Below are 19,533 nucleotides of genomic sequence, written 5' to 3'. Positions count from 1 at the left end.
GCGCCCAAATTCCCACTATGTGCTCCCATTGCACAAGGCTTTGCACCAGGAGCATTAAATCCTAACATAGATCTCAGTGTTTTTTCATCCCTATTCCATGGCAATTATCTATTTTTGTTTTATGCATAGGTTGGAATATTGCTGTCGGACGGTTGCTCTTTCTCATGAGTGAAAATTTACAAAGCCACAAGATTCCAGCACATATAAGCCTAGATTTTTCTCCTAGACAATGTTCCCATCAGCCCTGCATCAGGGTGGGATGTCTGCCCACTGATGTGACCTTGCTCTGATCTCATCTTATTTTGTTTTTGGGGATCATTATCATAATCAGCACAGGCTCCCAATGCTATGAGAGCAGCATTATTTGCAGCTTGCTTCTGTGGGGAGGGTGGTGGGGGGGGTAGCAGAAAACCATGTTTAACTGGCTGCAGCGGCTTAAAGGAGCAGGCCATCAATTTAAAAGTAGCAGCAATAACATACCGTGATCAAAAGAAACATGTCTTTTTTTATTCGTTCATGGGATGTGGGCGTTGCTGGCGAGGCCAGCATTTACTGCCCATCCCTAATTGCCCTTGAGAAGGTGGTAGTGAGCCGCCTTCTTGAACCGCTGCAGTCCGTGCGGTGAAGGTTCTCACACAGTGCTGTTAGGAAGGGAGTTCCAGGATTTTGACCCAGCGACGATGAAGGAACGGTGATATATTTCCAAGTCGGGATGGTGTGTGACTTGGAGGGGAACGTGCAGGTGGTGTTGTTCCCATGTGCCTGCTGCTCATGTCCTTCTAGATGGTAGAGGTCACGGGTTTGGGAGGTGCTGTCGAAGAAGCCTTGGCGAGTTGCTGTAGTGCATCCTGTGGATGGTACACACTGCAGCCACTGTGCACTGGTGGTGAAGGGAGTGCATGTTTAGGGTGGTGGATGGGGTGCCAATCAAGCGGGCTGCTTTGTCCTGGATGGTGTCGAGCTTCTTGAGTGTTAGAGCTGCACGCATCCAGGCAAGTGGAGAGTATTCCATCACACTCCTGACTTGTGCCTTGTAGATGGTGGAAAGGCTTTGGGCAGTCAGGAGGTGAGTCACTCGCCACAGAATACCCAGCCTCTGACCTGCTCTTGTAGCTACGGTATTTATATGGCTGGTCCAGTTAAGTTTCTGGTCAATGGTGACCCCCAGGATGTTGATGGTGGGGGATTCGGCGATGGTAATGCCGTTGAATGTCAAGGGGAGGTGGTTAGACTCTCTCTTGTTGAAGATGGTCATTGCCTGGCATTGTCTGGCGCGAATGTTACTTGTCACTTATCAGCCCAAGACTGGATATTGTGCAGGTCTTGCTGCATGCAGGCACAGACTGCTTCATTATCTGAGGGGTTGCGAATGGAACTGAACACTGTGCAATCATCAGCGAACATCCCCATTTCTGACCTTATGATGGAGGGAAGGTCATTGATGAAGCAGCTGAAGATGGTTGGGCCTAGGACACTGCTCTAAGGAACTCCTGGAGCAATGTCTTGGGGCTGAGATGATTGGCCTCCAACAACCACTACCATCTTCCTTTGTGCTAGATATGACTCCAGCCACTGGAGAGTTTTCCTCCTGATTCCCATTGACTTCAATTTTACGAGGGCTCCTTGGTACCACACTTGGTCAAATGCTGCCTTGATGTCAAGGGCAGTCACTCTCACCTCACCTCTGGAATTCAGCTCTTTTGTCCATGTTTGGACCAAGGCTGTAATGAGTTCTGGAGCCGAGCGGTCCTGGCGGAACCCAAACTGAGCATCGGTGAGCAGGTTATTGGTGAGTAAGTGCCGCTTGATAGCACTGTCGACGACACCTTCCATCACTTTGCTCAGGTGGTGCAACAGGATACAGAACTCCAAAGTTCACAGAGTATTACATAGAGGCTTTATTGTCACAAATAACGGAAGGAAGGAACAGTTTTTAGGCATACAAGGGAAAGAGGCCAACCAGATGAATTGTGGAGGCACAATGTAAGGACTTGGCTATTACCACCTCCATCAACCATTCCATGACATCTCAGTGCTGGAAGGTGTTCACTAATCTCACCAGCATAGCCAATATAAGAGGAGTCAATGAAACCTTGTGACAGTCCAATGTAAGAAGCATGTTTCAGATTTGTAACCAACTTGCCCTCACTATCTACAACTTACCACAAATGTCCATGAGGAGATTGGAAATATGAGACCCTTCACACCCTCCTCCTTCCCCGGCAAGACATACAGATCTTTAAGGGTGGGAATGGAGGTAGAAAATGCCAAAAAAGGTAAATGAGATTCTGAGTTTTGGGGCATTGAATGCAAAAGCACCAAAGTGATTTTGATTTGTGCAAGACATTGGTTAGGTCACAGTTCAAGTGTTACGTGCAGTTCCAGGGACCCCATTACCGGAAGAATATTAGGCCCATAGAAAGGGTACAGCAAAGATTCACTAGAAAGACACCAAGAATGGGAGGTTATAGTAATGATAATCTGGATAATCCACAGGAAAATGAGTCAGAAGAGCTGGGGATGCCCCCTCTCACCTTATTTGAATGAGTATATTTGAGCCTGTACCTATTACAGGCGTTGACCTCTTTCAGCCCCTCAGTGGAAGCCCCGGGAATCTCAAGGCTATATAAAGGGGGAGGAGATCCGACATAATGAGTTTCTGCCCCCCTTTTCTTGGCCTTTGCAGCTGGGAAAATAGGCATTCCCAGGGCCAAAGGTCAGGAAAATTGGCCCCGATGTGTTGCTCTATCTGCCATTGCCACCCAAATATATTTTACAGAAATTCTCCAAGAAAAGTCCTGATAAAACTTTATAATATAGCAGCCAGTTCTAGGTATTAATCCAGTAAATATAAACTTAGCTGTGTAAGTGGATCTGTTAATATTAAATTTCAGCTTGGACCAAGGCAATCCTCCTTGTTTCTGGTGGCAGACCCATCATATGTAAAAGAAAGACAGAAATTATTCTCATGTGAACCTCAGTCTGTTGAGATTGACTACGGTAGAAATAAATCTTATGCAGACAATCGCCAACAGCAGGACCTTTCTTGTCACCAGTTGACAGGAATGTCATTCCTACATGTACCTGCAAGCTGCAGCTATGGGCATTCCACTAAAGTATGTGGCTGATGTGTTACTGAAACCAAATAAATTATGGACAGATTACTGCTTTCCTCAGGCAATGGCTATTTCAAAAATGAAGTAAAAAAGCCAACTTAGCAGCACTCCAGGATATGACCAGTCACTTCTGTAATAATGGCCAGTTACGAATATGAGCTGCTGCACTACATTGCAAGTCTGAACAGTTGATGCCAATGGCAGGTCCTTCACCTTTCCCAGAACAGTACAAAAAGGTTCCAATGCTGTTCATCATATTGTAATCACTTTTAGATAGAGTTCCACCAGTTTAGGAAAAATGTAGTTGAAATTGGATGTTGTTCAGTCAGTATCCCATGAGATTTTTGAAGAACAAACACATGATCAATAAAGTGCATACAATATAATTTATACTCCAGAAGCTAATTCTTATCACTGTATAAAACAACAGCATAGCCATCAAAACGACAGTCACATTTTGGCTATGGAATGTGAAAACAAATGCTTATCTTTACCAATAAGTAAATATTAACAGGGAACTATACCCCAACAAAATGTGAGTCGTTAAAGTCCATAGAAATACCTTAACGTTTGAAGCCTGTTATCACATGTATATACCTTCTACTGCACATGATAAAAACAATAATCAGTAAAAGAAAAAACTGTCATTCTACCTTTAGATTGGCTTAAAGTTTGTTAGATTTGACAATCATCTCTGGATTTTCATTCCAGAAAAAGAATCTGGGAATCCCAGCCAGTCAAGGCTCAGAAGAGTCAGCGTAATCATAGCTGCTTTGAGATCATGGAGTTATTGTTTTTCAGTTGAAGAAATTTCTGAGCGTATGCATTGACATTACTTACGAAGCAGCAGGAAAACAGTATCAGTGGAATGCTACGTGGAATTTGGGAGATTTTGGGGGTAATTTTGACTTTAGCCAATTATGTAAAACCCACGATATCGGCTCAGCTGCCCCTTAAAATACATCTCCTGATTTTCATTTCCGTTGACTTCAAATTATCCCCTTTATGCTTGTTTGCATTCTACACTCTTCTAAGTCCAAGGTCATGGTGTGCAGCTAGTCGGACATGTTATATAGTGCTCAAGTCACTTTTGAAAGCTCCGGGGGTTCTTTTTCAGGAGACTGAAAAGTTACAATGGAACAGCCTTGCAGCTGTGCAGTTAAACATATACCATGTCTTTCTGTCCTGTCGAAGGGTTTTATGTTCAGCAATAATAAATAATTTATATTTCAAGCTCTGTGCTGTAAGTGATGCTGTTGCCAGTTGCCCACTGAAAACACAAGAGATAAATTGTTAGCAGTTTATTTTTATCTGTCAACTGTGCTTACTTTTCCTATTTTATAAGCTGTTGAAATTATAGAGGTGAAGAACACTTGGCAGCAGGTAAAGTGAATTAGATTGTACCATGGGTCGAGGAATAATGCAGCAAAATACCAATCACCGGTCAAATTCATTTTGAGTATCAGAGGAATGATGGACCAAAGTACTGCACCATTTCTCAGTCTCTGAAATTAGGGCCAAGCCACATAACAGGTACAATTCAACAAATCTTCCTTTCGCTATGAAGTAATTTGACTACAGCAATGAGTGCAGCATAGTTACAGAGAAATACTGTATTGAAATGAAACTATTTTAAACTTAATTTTCTTTTAAATTTAACTGAATCCATATAGTGTAAATAGAATGCAGAAGAGGATAGTCACTGTCACTGTGGTGACATTGGCCCGGGGACGGTGGCATTGGCCCGGGGACGGTGACATTGGCCCGGGGACGGTGGCATTGGCCCGGGGACGGCGACATTGGCCCGCAGACGGTGACATTAGCCCGGGGACGGTGACATTGGCCCGTGGACGCTGGCATTGGCCTCGGGATGGTGGCATTAGCCTGGGGTTGGTGACATTGGCCCGGGGACGGTGGCATTGGCCCGGGGACGGTGACATTGGCCCAGGGTCGGTGACATTGGCCCAGGGTCGGTGACATTGGCCCGCAGATGGTGACATTGGCCCGGGGACGGTGACATTGGCCCGGGGATGGTGGCCTTGGCCGGGGGACGGTGGTATTGGCCCGCAGACAGTGACATTGGCCTGGGGACAGTGGCCTTGGCCCAGGGATGGTGGCCATGGCCCAGGGATGGTGGCCATGGCCTGGGGTTGGTGACATTGGCCTGGGGTTAGTGACATTGGCCTGGGGTTGGTTGCCTTCACCTGGGAATGGTGACATTGGCCTGGGAATGGTGACATTGGCCTGGGGACGCTGGCATTGGCCTGGGGACGCTGGCATTGGCCTGGGGACGGTGGCATTGGCCTGGGGACGGTGGCATTGGCCTGGGGACGGTGGCATTGGCCTGGGGACGGTGACATTGGTGTGGGGACGGTGGCATTGGCCTGGGAATGGTGGTACTGGCCTGGGGATGGTGGCCTTGGCTTGGGGATGGTGGCATGTGACCATTCAGAACAGAAATGATAAGCAATTCTGATTTTTGGAGTTTGTTTACACATAGAATGATGCTGCTGCATGTGAAAAGTCTTTACATGCCTGATTCATTTTATTAATCTGGACTCAAGAGTATACATTTCTTGAGTAGAGTCTGCATGTGCCTGAAGTACAAATAAATCTATCACACTTTTCCGATTGTCTGAAATTTCCCAAAAAACAATGATAAAACAAAATTTCTTCCAAATATCAGGTCTCCTTGTCACCTTGGATCTCTGTGCTTCTATGCATACATGTACTGAAATTACAGCTCACATTGTGCAATGACACTAGTGGCTGAATTTCCTTTTCAGTGTAATCTGGGTGGGTTGGGGAGGAAAATCAGGTAGTAAGACATTTGCTTCCTCCCTGCCACCTGATTCCACTTCTGGAATTTCCCATCAGAAGTAACATTGGGAATATACATGTATCCACCCAGATATGGATGGGCTTGTAATAATTGGTCGCGATTGATGGGAATTCATGATATGACGTCATTTTCCCCTTAGCAACTCTGGGTGCGAGACAGGCAGTTGCATGCTGGGCATTCGGTATGGAAAAATGAAAACTTAACAAAATGTAAAACTTAACAAAAAATTCACAATCTTCAGCTGGCGTTATCAGCCATACTATGCAAGGCTGATCTTCGAACTCAACTCCACTTTCCTGCCCAATTCTCATATCCCTTGGTTCCATTAGAGTCCAAAAATCTGTCGATCTCAGAAAAATTCACAACCCTCTGAGTGAAGAAATTCCTCCTCATCTCAGTTTTGAATGGCCGACCCCTTATCCTGAGAATATACCCCCTAGTTCTACACTCTCCAGCCAGGGGAAACAGCCTCTCAGCATCTACCCTGTTAAGCCCTCTCAGAATCTTATATGTTTCAATGAGATCACCTCTCATTCTCCTAAACTCCACAGAGTATAGGCCCATTCTATTCAATCTCTCCTCATAGGACAACCCTCTCATCCCAGGAATCAATCTAGTGAACCTTTGTTGCACCGCAATTATATCCTTCCTTAGGCAAGGAGACCAAAACTGTACACAGTACTCCAGGTGTGGTCTCACCAAAGCCCTGTACAACTGCAGCAAGACTTCCTTACTCTTGTACTCCAACCCCCTTGCAATAAAAGCCAACATACAATTTGCCTTCCTTATTGCTTGCTGTACCTGCATGTTAACTTTCTGTGTTTCGTGTACAAGGACACCCAAATCCCTCTGAACACCAACATTTAATAGTTTCTGACCATTTAAAAAACATTGTACTTTTCTATTCTTCCTACCAAAGTGAATAACCTCACATTTCCCCACATTATATTCCATCTGCCACCTTCTTGCCCAATCACTTAACCTGTCTATATCCCTTTGCAGACTCTTTGTGTACTCCTCACAGCTTATTTTCCCACCTAGCTTTGAATCGTCAGCAAACTTGGATACATTACACTCGGTCCCTTAAGCTAAGTCATTATAGTCATTAAATAGCTGAGGCCCCAGCACTGATCCTTGTGTCACCCCACTAGTAACAGCCTGCCAAACTGAAAATGACCCATTTATTTCTACTCTCTGTTTTCTGTCCGTTAACCAATCCTCTATCCATATTAATATATTACCCCTAAATCCATGAACCCTTGTGTAACAACCTTTCGTGTGGCACCTTATCGGATGCCTTTTGAAAATCCAAATATACTACATCCACTGGTTCCCCTTTATCTACTCTGCTAATTACATCCTGAAAAAACTCTAATAGGTTTGTCAAACAAGATTTCCGTTTCATATAGCCTGTTCCCTGATTGGTTCCACGAATGCATTCCATGAACTTGTCCTCCAGACTACTGCTGCCAATTTGATTTGCCCAGTTTATATGCAGATTAAAGTCCCCCACGATTATTGCATTGCCTTTGTTACAAGCTCCTCTTATTTCTTGATTAATACCCTGTCCAATCGTATAACTACGGTAAGGGGGCCTATAAACAATTCCCACCAGTGCTTCTGCCCCTTGTTATTTCTTATCTCCACCCATTCTGATTCTACTTCCTGATCTTCTGAGCCAAGATCCTTTCTCACTACTGTCATTATGTCATCCTTTATTATCAGGGCTATCCCCCCTTTTTTTCCATTTTGTCTGTCTGTTCGAAAAGTCAAGTACCCTGGAATACTTAGTTTCAATCTTTGTCACCTTGCAACCACGTCTCAGTAATGGCTGCTAGATCAAACCCATTTATCTCTATTTGTCCATTGATTCATCTGTCTTGTTCCGAATGCTTCATGCATTCAGATAAAGCGCCTTTAATTTTAATCTTTTACTATTTTTCCCTGATTTGACCTTATTCACTGATGCACTATTACCATTAAACTCTCTAGGGGTGATTTTAAACCCCAAGAACGAGTGGGTTGGGGGCGGGTGGGAGTTGAAAATAGTTGGGTTTTGTGTCGCGACCGCAACCCGGCTTCATTTCCGGGTTTAACGTCGGCGCGTAAAAGTACAGGCTTCCCACTGGGAATGCAAAGTCAGAAAACTTTGCGGTTGCGACCCGAAAAAACAACTATTTTTTTCTTGGGGTTTAAAATCACCCCCACTGTCTCTTCCTGACATACTCTGCTTATCTTTACCCAAATCGCTACACTGCTCTACGGCCTTGACTTTTCTCTTTAGATTTACAAATTTACCTGAACCCTCCCCACCCCCCCCCAATCACCCTTTTTAGCCTAGATAGTGAGAGTCACTCTTTGAAGTTTGATTATTATTTGAAAAAAATGCTTTGTGAAGTTAATTACTAGTGTGGACATGATACAATAACATTGGTGATTGACTAAAAATTGTTGTGAATCTAGCAGCCATTTGTAATTAGCTTTGTGTTTCATTGTGTTCAATTAAGATCAAACACAATTTTGACAGTATGAACAATGAGCTATGAAATTTTGCAACCCTTAACAAAGCATTTGTTACATTGTTAACATAGCAATTAAACTGTTATAATAGTGTGAATAAATAAGCATTCAGTTGCACCTAAGTGATAATTGATTATTGCAAGTTGAAAGTGAATTCTCACCTTTCAGCTTTATCCTTCAGTTATTGAGCTTATTTTCAATTTGACTATCTTTTTTTCTCTTATTTTAAGTCATTAAACTCTTCGCACCTGCCTATCATACATCTCCCCAACCTTCACAAAGTCCGTCACTTTATAGCTACCTCTTTGACCAAGCTTGTCCTAATGGCTCGGTGTTAATTTTTGTCTGATTACGCTCCTGTGAAGCGCCTTGGGACATTTTACTACGTTAAGGCGCTATATAAATGCAAGTTGTTGTTGTTCACTGTTAAAGACTTCTATTTTCTTCATAACTTAAATTTCCTCTGCCATCATCCAACTCCAAAACATTACAAGTATAAACAGAAATGAACTCAGAACTCTAGGTGGTCAAGCTGTGTTTGCTTTCTGGAACAATATTCATCTAAAGGTGCCAACAAATGCATTCACCCTGCCTACAGCCACTTCTTACCACTGTGCTACCCTTTTTTCAAGTAACTTACTTGTTCGAGCTCCTAATCTACTACTTCTGTGAGGTACTCCCTGAGGTGAGATGAGATTGAGTGGTGGGTGGCTATGAAGATTCCCTTGGAGCCCTAAAGGCCTGAGGTGACTCATCTCAGAGAACCAGTTTCTGGCTGCCTTTCTCTTAGGAACATAGGAACGTAGAAACAGGAGTAGGCCATTCAGCCCCTCATGCCTGCTCCGCCATTTGATAAGATCATGGCTGATCTGTGATCTAGCTCCATATACCTGCCTTTGGCCCATATCCCTTAATACCTTTGGTTGCCAAAAAGCTATCTATCTCAGATTTAAATTTAGCAATTGAGCTAGTATCAATTGCTGTTTGCGGAAGAGAGTTCCAAACTTCTCTTGCAGTGTCAAGGGGCATTGGGCCCATGTCTGAAGCACCCTTATGTGCAGGTATTGGAGGGAGCCTTAAGGAAACAGGCTCATTGCCACTCTGAACAGACAACACTATCTGTGACCACTCCTTGCCAGCCACTGGTGCAGGGCACAGGTTATGAGGTGCTACTGGTCAGTGCCATTACAAACTGAATGGTCTCAATCAAGTCTCAGAAGTCCTTTGATAGTGTTGTGTTCAGACGGACAATCCGGAAGCCATCAATGTCCTTAGAACCTCCTCCTGGTGTCTTGTTGTTCCAAAAATCTCCTTTACTGTCAGTCTTTTCACTGTGTTCTGCATACCATGAGAAATTTCCTGCAATGTGTTGCAGATGCATGCAGTGGACTCCTCCCACTCCTTCGCCATCTCAGCCATTTGCATGGAAACTGTCTCCATTGCCTCCACATAAGATCGATGTTCCCAAATCACCATTCTTTTGAAGATTTTGCCCCTGAGATTTGGGTATCTAGGTGGTTGATCTCCAACCTCTCTGGAGGAGTGGCACAGTGGAAGCACTCACGCCTCACTGCTAGAAAGTTGTGGGTTCAAGTCCCACTGTAGAGACTTGGGGCCCGATTTTGCCAGGGGTGCGGGTTCTCGGCGAGTGGGCCAGCGGGCGCGTTTTCAACGCGCCCGGTGAAATTAGTGGGTTGCCCGCGCGATCGTAGCAGGCAACACACTAATTGGATCCACTTACCTGCTCCTCCGGGTTCCCCGCTGCTGATCTGCGCGTCGGGCGGGCTGCGCATGCGCAGTAAGATCTGTCAGCTGGAGGAGCTCTATTTAAAGGGGCAGTCCTCCACTGACAGATGCTGCCACAAACAGCAAAAATTACAGCATGGAGCAGCCCAGGGGGAAGGCTGCTCCCAGTTTAATGATGCCTCACTCCAGGTATCAATACATGGGGTGAGGAGGAGGGGGAGGACAGAGATCTTCCACCCGGCGGGCGGGAGGAAGCGGCCTGCCTCTGCCACCAAGAAGGCCTGGCTCGAGGTGGCAGAGGAGGTCACCAGCGCCACCAACATATCGCCCACCTGCATACAGTGCAGGTGGCGCTCCAATGACCTCAGAAGGTCAGCCACAGTGAGAACACGTAGTCTTTCCCCTACACTCCGTCTGCCACAACACTGCCCCCACCCCACATCTCCTTCGGCACTGCCAACACTACTCTGTCACATGACCCCTCATACCAACTCAAACCTCATCCTCATCTTACCTGCACCTACTCACCTCGTGAGTACTCACCCCGCCACTACCACGCAACCCAATCCTCATACAATCTCATGGCTCTATCCCATACTCACCCTCTCGTGCATCTCTCTCTCGGCCAGCCTCACTCAAACTGCCACCACCTGTGCTGCAGCCACAGGGCATGCATCACATATGTGCAGTAGGCAGCGTAAGGCAAACGTGTCGTGAGCATGAAGGGGATGCACAAGGGTGTTTGAGGGTTTGTCATGGTTCTTACTTCTATTGAATTAAAGAACAACTCACATCACACATTATATTGGCACCACTACTGCCATGTCTTCGCGAATCCTGTCCGGTTTGTGCAATAATGCCCACTCCTGGGTATCCCTATGAGGACCCACCACTGCTGCCACCCAGTGTGTCACTGCAGAGTGGGTGTAGGTGTATTTGCAGGGCTCTTCTGCGCAGACGACTGAGAGACATCGGGGATGTCCCCGGTTGCAGCCTGGAAGGCTGTGGAGCAGAAGTTCGGGAGGGCAGTGGTGACTTTGACAGCGACAGGTAGGAAGATGATGCACGGGCCAGCCAGGAGCAGCTCGGCATGAAAGAGGCTGCAGATGTCCACAGCTACATGTCGAGTGACTCTGAGCCTCTGTGTGCACTGCTGCTCAGAGAGGTCCAGGAGGCTGAGCCTCGGTCTGTGGAACGTGTGGCGAGGGTAGTGCCCTCTGCGACGCATCTCTCTCTGCGGTAGCCCTCCCTCCTGCTGTACAGGTGGATGTGTCACAGCACTCTGTTGTGGAGCTCCACGTGTCAGAGGTGGACGGCGAGGCTGGTGAGGCTGGTGATGCTGTTTGCCCTCCGAGGAGGTCATGACTGCAGCTACGGCGGCCCCCATCCGCAAGATGTACATCTGAGGGGGTCCGCAAGGTAGGTTCATGTCTCCGGACCCCGGGGTAAGTGTGCAGGTTGGTGACTTCGACCATCAGGAGGAGGGTGGTGGAGGCCAAACTTTGTCCCAAGTGACAGAGCGGCCTCCTGCAATGGCTGAGGGTCTCCCCTCCCCCCCCCCCCCCCCCCCCCCCCCGACCTGTCGAATGAACCTTTGCAGCTGCCACAGGCTGACAGCTGCAACACGTCCATTTCAACTGGGAGTGTTTCCCCCAGTGTGTGAAACAGTCCCATGTTTATCCAAAATCACACACAGTTCCTTAATCAGGTCAGTTAATGACCTGAACAAGCAAAGTAAATACTCTCAAGTGGCATCCCGCTGGCTTTAATTGCCTGCGGGATTCCCACCAGCGGGGGCTGCGCGCGCACGCCCGCGCGTCATCGGGGAACCCGGAAGTGGGTGGGATTGAGGCGCGATCCGGTCCCGCACCTGGATTTCGGGATTTTCCGGGCCCCCCCGCCGAGAACGCACCCGGTAGCGGGTGCTAAAATCGGGCCCTTGATCACAAAATCGAGGCTGACACTTCAGTAGAGTACTGAGGGAGTGCTGCATTGTTGGAGGTTCCGTCTTTTGGATGAGATGTTAAACCGAAGCCCCATCTGCCCTCTCAGGTGGATGTAAAAGATCCCATGGCATTATTCAAAGAAGAGCAGAGGAGTTCTCCGTGGTGTCCTGGCCAATATTTATCCCTCAACCAACATCACTAAAGCAGATTATCTGGTCATTACCTCATTGCTGTTTGTGGGACCTTGTGTGCAAATTGGCTGCCACGTTTCCTGCGTTACAACAGTGACTACACTTCAAACGTACTTCATTGGCTATAAAGCTACTTTGGGACGTCCTGAGGTCGTGAACGGCGCTATATAAATGCACGTTCTTTCTTTCTTCCACTTCCAGGTTCTCATGCTCACGAGTACTTGGTGCTTCACTCAATGAAAACCCTTCTGACTCGTGAACTACTTCCTCCAGAGTGGGTGGGGGGAATTTTAACCCCCCACAACGGGCGGCACAGTGGCAGTGGGGTAGGTTAAAATTGCAAAAATCTGAAACCCATCCCTAACCCGCCGCAAATGTGCCTACTTCCGGTTTAACTGAGGTGGATTTGGGTGGGTCCAAGCAAGTCGCTCTGGAGAGGCGGATCAGTGATTATAATATGTTTATGACGGTCCTTTCATGAGATTTTGGCAGCGATTTGAAATTAACGCCTCCAACTCAGGTTTCCCTGGACTCGGGAAACTCGCCAGTAAACAGAGGTGAGATTGAGCGGCACTTCATGGGGATGATTAAAGGTCAGGTGTCCCGATATGAATAAAGGGTCAGTGCTCAGAGCTGCTTTCTTAGTTCCCTCTGGGAAATAGTTTGGAGAGAGTTCTTGTGAGAGACGTATTTGTACAGTTTGGAGTTGTTCACACAGAGAACATCAGGATGGTGGCACCATGGCTGCTTTTGATTGGACTTTGGACGAGGAAGACAATCACCATCCTCAACGGCAAGATCATGCTGTGGTGGGAGCTGCAGGGGGGCAACAGAGAGGTGGACAACAGAGAGGGACAAACAGAGAGTGGAGCAACAGGATTCGAGGTCACAGGAGGCACTACCCACCTAACAGGGTGCACAGACAGAGGCGCAGCTTCCTTGACGTCTTGGAAGAGCGGCGTTTGCGGAAGCTGAGATTGTCACATCAGGTGGTCGCAGACATCTGCAGCCTCCTAGAAGAAGAGCTGCTCCCTGCTGGACCTGGTGGCCACACCTTACCAGTGACTGTGAAAGTCACCACTGCCCTCAATTTATTTGCCTCTGGTTCCTTCCAGGACGCTACCAGAGACATATCGAGGGTTTCACAGTCGACTGCACATAAATGCATAAGGCAGGTGATGGAAGGGTTGTTTGCCAAGACATCCACTTATGTCAATTTCCCCTGTGATGACAATAGCCAGAATGAGTGGGTGCTTGGATTCACGTCTCTGGCTGGCTTCCCACAAGTACAGGTTGCCATCGATTGCACACACGTGGCAATCCAAGCACCATCACTGATTTGATTGCCGCGATTGAAGTTCCATGGAGGAGGCCAGTCTAACCATAGAAGATTTCCTCGCAATGGCTTGTGACATCAATCTGTAAATATTCAAGCTGGACTCCTCCATCCTCTCTGCTATTGTGGGCAATGTGCCTGGCACGTCTGCCAGTACTTCACAAATTTGCTGCTGACCCTCTATTTTCATTGATGGCCCCCAGGGTTCAGCATCTATGTCCAACTGAGCAGAGCTTGGAGAGGTTTCTGCCCTCTGACACGGACTCTCCACAGCAGTCTCAACCACCACTCTCTACTCATGCTCACTTGTGAACTGTGACTCACCAGATTAAAATCCACCTAACTGTCTAAGAGGACCCACTGAAGTGCTGGTGCCTGGTTCGCATGCATCCTGTGATGGTGCACCCTCAGACGGATTCAGCTCCTCTGAGGATTCATCATCCGGAAGGTCCATGGGCTGCTGTTCTTCGCATGATGGCCCTGGAGGAGAGAAGAGACAGATATGAATTAGTAATGGCAATGTAAAGGTAGTTACTCAAACTTGCAAAAAGTGAGAAGTAGTTTTCCACAAGGCTCAGTGCTGGGGCCACTGTTGTTCACCATATACATAAATGATTTGGACTCGGGAATTGGAAGTACAATTTCAAAATTTGTGAACAACACCAAATTGGGAGGTTTGGTTAATATTGAGGAGGACTGTGACATAATAATAGAAGACATTAATAAATTTGCAGAATGGGCATGTAATTGGCAAATGAATTTCAATATAGATAAGTGTGAGGTGGTGCATTTTGGTAGGAATAATAAGGAGGCCACATACACCTTGGAAAATAAGAGTCTAAATGGGGTAGAGGAGCAGGGGGATTTAGGGGTACAGATGCACAAATCACTCAAAGTAGCGACTCAGGTTATTAAGGCCATAAAAAAGGCAAATCAAGCACTGGGGTTCATTTCTCAAGGGATAGAATTGAAAAGCAGAGAAGCTATGCTAAACTTGTACAGAACCTTGGTTAGATCACACTTGGAGTACTGCGAACAGTTCTGGTCTCCACTATAAAAAGGATATAGAGGCACTGAAGAAGGTGCAAAAAGGATTTAGTAGGATGATGCCAGAAATGAGAGGTTATATCTGTCAGGAAAGATTGAATGGGCTGGGGTCTTTTCTAGAGAAAAGAGAAGACTGAGGGGTGACCTAATAGAGGTCTTTAAGTTTATGAAAGGGTTTGATAGGGTAGTCGTAGAGAAGATGTTTCCACTTGCGGGGGAGACCAGAACTAGGGGCCATAAATATAAGACAGTCACCAACAAATCCAGTAGGGAATTCAGGAGAAATTTCTTCACACAGAGAGTGGTAAGAATGTGGAACTCGCGAACACAAGGAGTAGTTGAGGCGACTGGCATAGATGCATTTATGGGGAAGCTAGATAAACACGAGGGAGAAGGGAATAGAAGGATATGTTGATAGTGTTAGATGAAGAAGGATGGGAGGAGGCTCATGTGGAGCATAAACACTGGCATTGACGTGTTGGGCCGAATGGCCTGTTTCTGTACTGTACATTCTTTGTAATTCTTGTAAAAATATTGCTTCTTAGCATAATTAAGGTGATCATATTTCACTCAGTGCTGAAATCAAGTCAACATGACTCAGTCTCATATGAGATGTAGGTCGGAGATATTTTAATGCTGTCACCATGCAGCTGTGCAGTCCAAGTCTCTCCATCTCCGATGGTCAGAGATGCAGATATGCCACTGGTCTCTATGGCCTCTTCCTCTGCAAATGTCAGCTGCACGATCTGTGGCGTGCCACCTTCAGTCCTCTCCCTTGTATTTTGTGCTCACTTCTCTTGCAAGGGGGAATGACAGACCTATGAGTGTCTGCAAGGCAGGTGTTCACCCGATGGATGCAGTGCATTGGGTGAGGGTGACTATCAGGCAGATGCATCACCATTGTCGCTGGCATGCATTTGAGGATGTGTGTTTACAGTCGGGTGAGTTGACCGAGGTGGCATCACATTGTATAAGGATTGGGGTGAGTGGCAGTGGTGGATGGATAAATGGGGAGGTGAGGAAGTGCATAGAAAGTGAACAAAGTACTCTTGAAACTTAAGTGGCTGTGAGGAGTGATGTGATGGAGTATGCTTGACAAGACAGAGTGAGACGGCGGAGGGTGTGCACTACAGGATGTAGGTGAATCTGCAACTGTGCTCACCATTCCTGACCTGGTTATGTCATTAAAGCGCTTCCTGCACTGGATCCAGGTATGTGGCGCTATACTCCTGCTGCTGACCTCCTCAGCCACCTCTAACCATGCCTTCTTGGTCACAGCAGCAAGTTTCTTCTTGCTGTTGCTGGGGAATATTACCTCCTTCCTGCTCCTTACTACAACCAGCAGTACATCAAGTGAGGCGTTGTTAAAACGGGGCGCAGCCTTTGAACGTCCTGACTCCATGTTCAAACTTTTCCGTGTCTTTCCAAATGCTCCCAACTCCTCCAAATTCCATCTTTGAATTGGCCCTTTAAATGGTTGAATTGAGATCTCATAATGCGGGTTCATATCATGTCCGTTCACGTGCATTGGAGACGCAAAACCCGGAAGTAAAATGATAATGAGGTATCCATGTCGAAATCAGACATTCCCACACACCCAAACATCTTCCGGGTTTCGTCCTCACTCCCCCACTCCCCCACCCTGCTCAGAACCGGCCTCTGCGTTATTATCGGGATGTGTCTCTGGGCTGTTGCTTGAATAGGTGATATGCTGTGAAGTTGGTGAGGATGTGGCAGCCTTTGTGGATCTGGACGTGGCAGGACTTTTGTCTCTGAAACTGTCTAGGTGGACATCAGTATGGTTGGCCTCTTCCTCCAAGACACTCGGCTCCAGACCTCATAACAGCCTTGGTCCAAAACATGGACAAAAGAGCTGAATTCTGGAGGTGAGGTGAGAGTGACTGCCCTTGACATCAAGGCAGCATTTGACTGAGTGTGGTACCAAGGAGCCCTAATAAAATTGAAGTCAACAGGAATCAGGGAGAAAACTCTCCAGTGGCTGGAGTCATATCTAACACGAAGGAAGATGGTAGTGGTTGAGGCCAATCATCTCAGCCCCAGGACATTGCTGCAGGAGTTCCTTAGGGCAGTGTCCTAGGCCCAACCATCTTTAGCTGCTTCATCAATGACCTTCCCTCCCTCATAAGGTCAGAAATGGGGATGTTTGCTGATGATTGCACAGTGTTCAGTTCCATTAGCAACCCCTCAGATAATGAAGCAGTCCGTGCCTGCATGCAGCAAGGCCTGGACAACATCCAGGCTTGGGCTGATAAGTGGCAAGTAACATTCGCGCCAGACAAGTGCCAGGCAATGACCATCTTCAACAAGAGAGAGTCTAACCACCAACACTTGACATTCAACGGCATTACCATCGCCAAATCCCCCACTATCAACATCCTGGGGGTCACCATTGACCAGAAACTTAACTGGACCAGCCATATAAATACTGAGGCTACAAGAGCAGGTCAGAGGCTGTGTATTCTGCATCGAGTGACTCACCTTCTGACTCCCCAAAGCCTTTCCACCATCTACAAGGCACAAGGCAGGAGTGTGATGGAATATTCTCCACTTGTCTGGATGAGTGCAGCTCCAACAACACTCAAGACACTCGACACCATCCAGGACAAAGCAGCCCGCTTGATTGGTACCCCATCCACCACCCTAAACATTCACTCCCTTCACCACCAGCGCACCGTAGCTGCAGTGTGTACCATCCACAGGATGCACTGCAGCAACTCGCCAAGGCTTCTTCGACAGCACCTCCCATATCCGCAACCTCTACCACCTAGAAGGTCAAGAGCAGCAGGCACATGGGAACAACACCACCTGCATGTTCCCCTCCAAGTCACACACCATTTCGACTTGGAAATATATCACCGTTCCTTCATCGTCGTCGGGTAAAAATCCTGGAACTCCCTTCCTAACAACACTGTGGGAGAACCTTCACCACACTGCAGCGGTTCAAGAAGGCAGCTCACCACCACCTTCTCAAGGGCAATTAGGGATGGGCAATAAATACTGGCCTTGCCAGCGATGCCCACATCCCATGAACGAATAAAAAAAAAACTCCTTATGATGTCAACAACAAAAGAACTTAATTAGCTGTGCACACTGTGGATTTGCCCTTGAAAACATAATGGCTAAGTGTAAAGGCATTGCAATACTTTCAGAAAGCACATAAAGCTGACACTACCTCTGATGAGTTACCTCACTATCTCCCACAGCCTCTCCTGTGTGTAGGCTTATTATCTACAGAACCTCCTCTTCATGCAAACTCAGAGTTTTCAGTAGGTGTTCTTCCCCCAGTTGCATTTCTTTGGTACTGGTTATGCATGACCTCCTCCTTTGCAGGGAGTAACCATAATGGTAAAGGTTTGGGAGTGGCATGGAAACTTCTTTCCCCCCATATGAGTGTTTTCATTGCATGTGATAAAACCAGTAGGTGCATCTGCTGTTGCTCAAAACTAGCAGAACACCTTGTGGCAGGCAGTGTGAGTTCAGGGAGTGTTTGTGAGCTAACATGGTGCTTCATTTTTTCTAGAGATTCCCCATTACATAAATCAGTTTCCCTACACCTAGGTGATATCATAGAAAAAGCATGAGGTAAGGAAATGAGTGAAGCCTTTATCATTGGCGTAGGGTGTACATCGGGAACTTGACTTACCTTGGTCACCCTTACGGAGATCACTGAACCTCTTCCAGCACTGTGTGGCAGTTCTTGAGGTAGTAGCAGTTGCACTGACTGCATCAGCAACCTCCTTCCATAAGGCCTGAACCACCTTCTTACATAGTTTTCTGCCCTGAGTTCACCGGAGTTGTTACCTTCCAGCCTTTATTTCAGCCAGTAACATATCCACAGATGCACCTAAGGATCTAGGAATCCTTCCTGCTGCTGACTCCCCGAGGCTGCTGCCCCTGAAGATATTCTTCCACTTGTGGCGCTTGCTCTTCAAAAAGACATGTCTCCCTTTAATTAGTTGCAGCATTTTAAATGCTGCTGCAGCAGCACTCAAATTGGCTCCCTCCCATCAGTGGTAAACCAATGAGAAGCAATATTACTACTCCTAACTCACCCTGCAAAAATAATAAGGGCTCCTGCAGGTGGGTTAGCAGTTGAGTTAGGCGGGGAGGCAGATGTCCCACCCTACCGCTAACCTGCCAACAGGAAGAAAATCCAACCGCTATTGTGTTTTTCTTCAGCATATTCCCTTTTCAAGTGGCTTGTTCTCCCATCTCCAATTTTTCAATGCTTCATTCCTTTGCTTCATTCCATTCCAATTCCTTGGCAATGCTCCTGCCTCAAACCTTTTGCAAGGAGGTGACAAAGAGATAGCATTGAAATAGATAATGACAAATTTGAATTAGAGGCAGAAACAAACTGATATTACTTAGAAAATAACAGTTCCCTTTATTTTTCAGATCATTTTAAGAGGAACATAATTTCCTCAATCAAGTAGTTGAGTGATATTTTCTATCTCTGTTAACTAACTCCAGTACAAATTTACAATTGATGATGAAAATCTGCCTTGATCAGTAATTTCCTTCAGTGAATTTTCATGTAACTGGATTACTATGCATGTTGCAAGTATAAATAATTAAGGTAATCTCTTTCCCTTTGCAGTGGTGTAAGGTTGGTGAATGTGTTAGTAAAACACCTCTTCCTGACTACATAGATGGAGAATGGAGTATCTGGAGCATATGGAGTACATGTAGTAGAACGTGTGATATTGGAGTACACTTCCGCCAGCGCAAATGTGATAATCCCAGGTAAGTCAGCTCAACTATCTTA

General features: G+C 46.5%; 1 protein-coding gene across 1 annotated transcript in view; it reads left to right on the top strand.

Moving 5' to 3' along the window:
• The window catches only part of LOC137321076 (A disintegrin and metalloproteinase with thrombospondin motifs 19-like), a 464,190-nt gene that overhangs the window by 256,411 nt on the left and 188,246 nt on the right, over window positions 1-19,533 (top strand). Inside the window, exon 12 of the mRNA XM_067983256.1 lies at window positions 19,366-19,511. Coding sequence (XP_067839357.1) covers window positions 19,366-19,511 — 146 coding nt within the window. The remainder of the gene's footprint in view (window positions 1-19,365; window positions 19,512-19,533) is intronic.

This window comes from Heptranchias perlo, chromosome 4, assembly GCF_035084215.1.
Source record: "Heptranchias perlo isolate sHepPer1 chromosome 4, sHepPer1.hap1, whole genome shotgun sequence".
NCBI classification, from domain to species: domain Eukaryota; kingdom Metazoa; phylum Chordata; class Chondrichthyes; order Hexanchiformes; family Hexanchidae; genus Heptranchias; species Heptranchias perlo.
The sequence above is the reverse complement of the archived record's forward strand: the minus strand, read 5'-3'. Positions and strand labels throughout refer to the sequence as shown.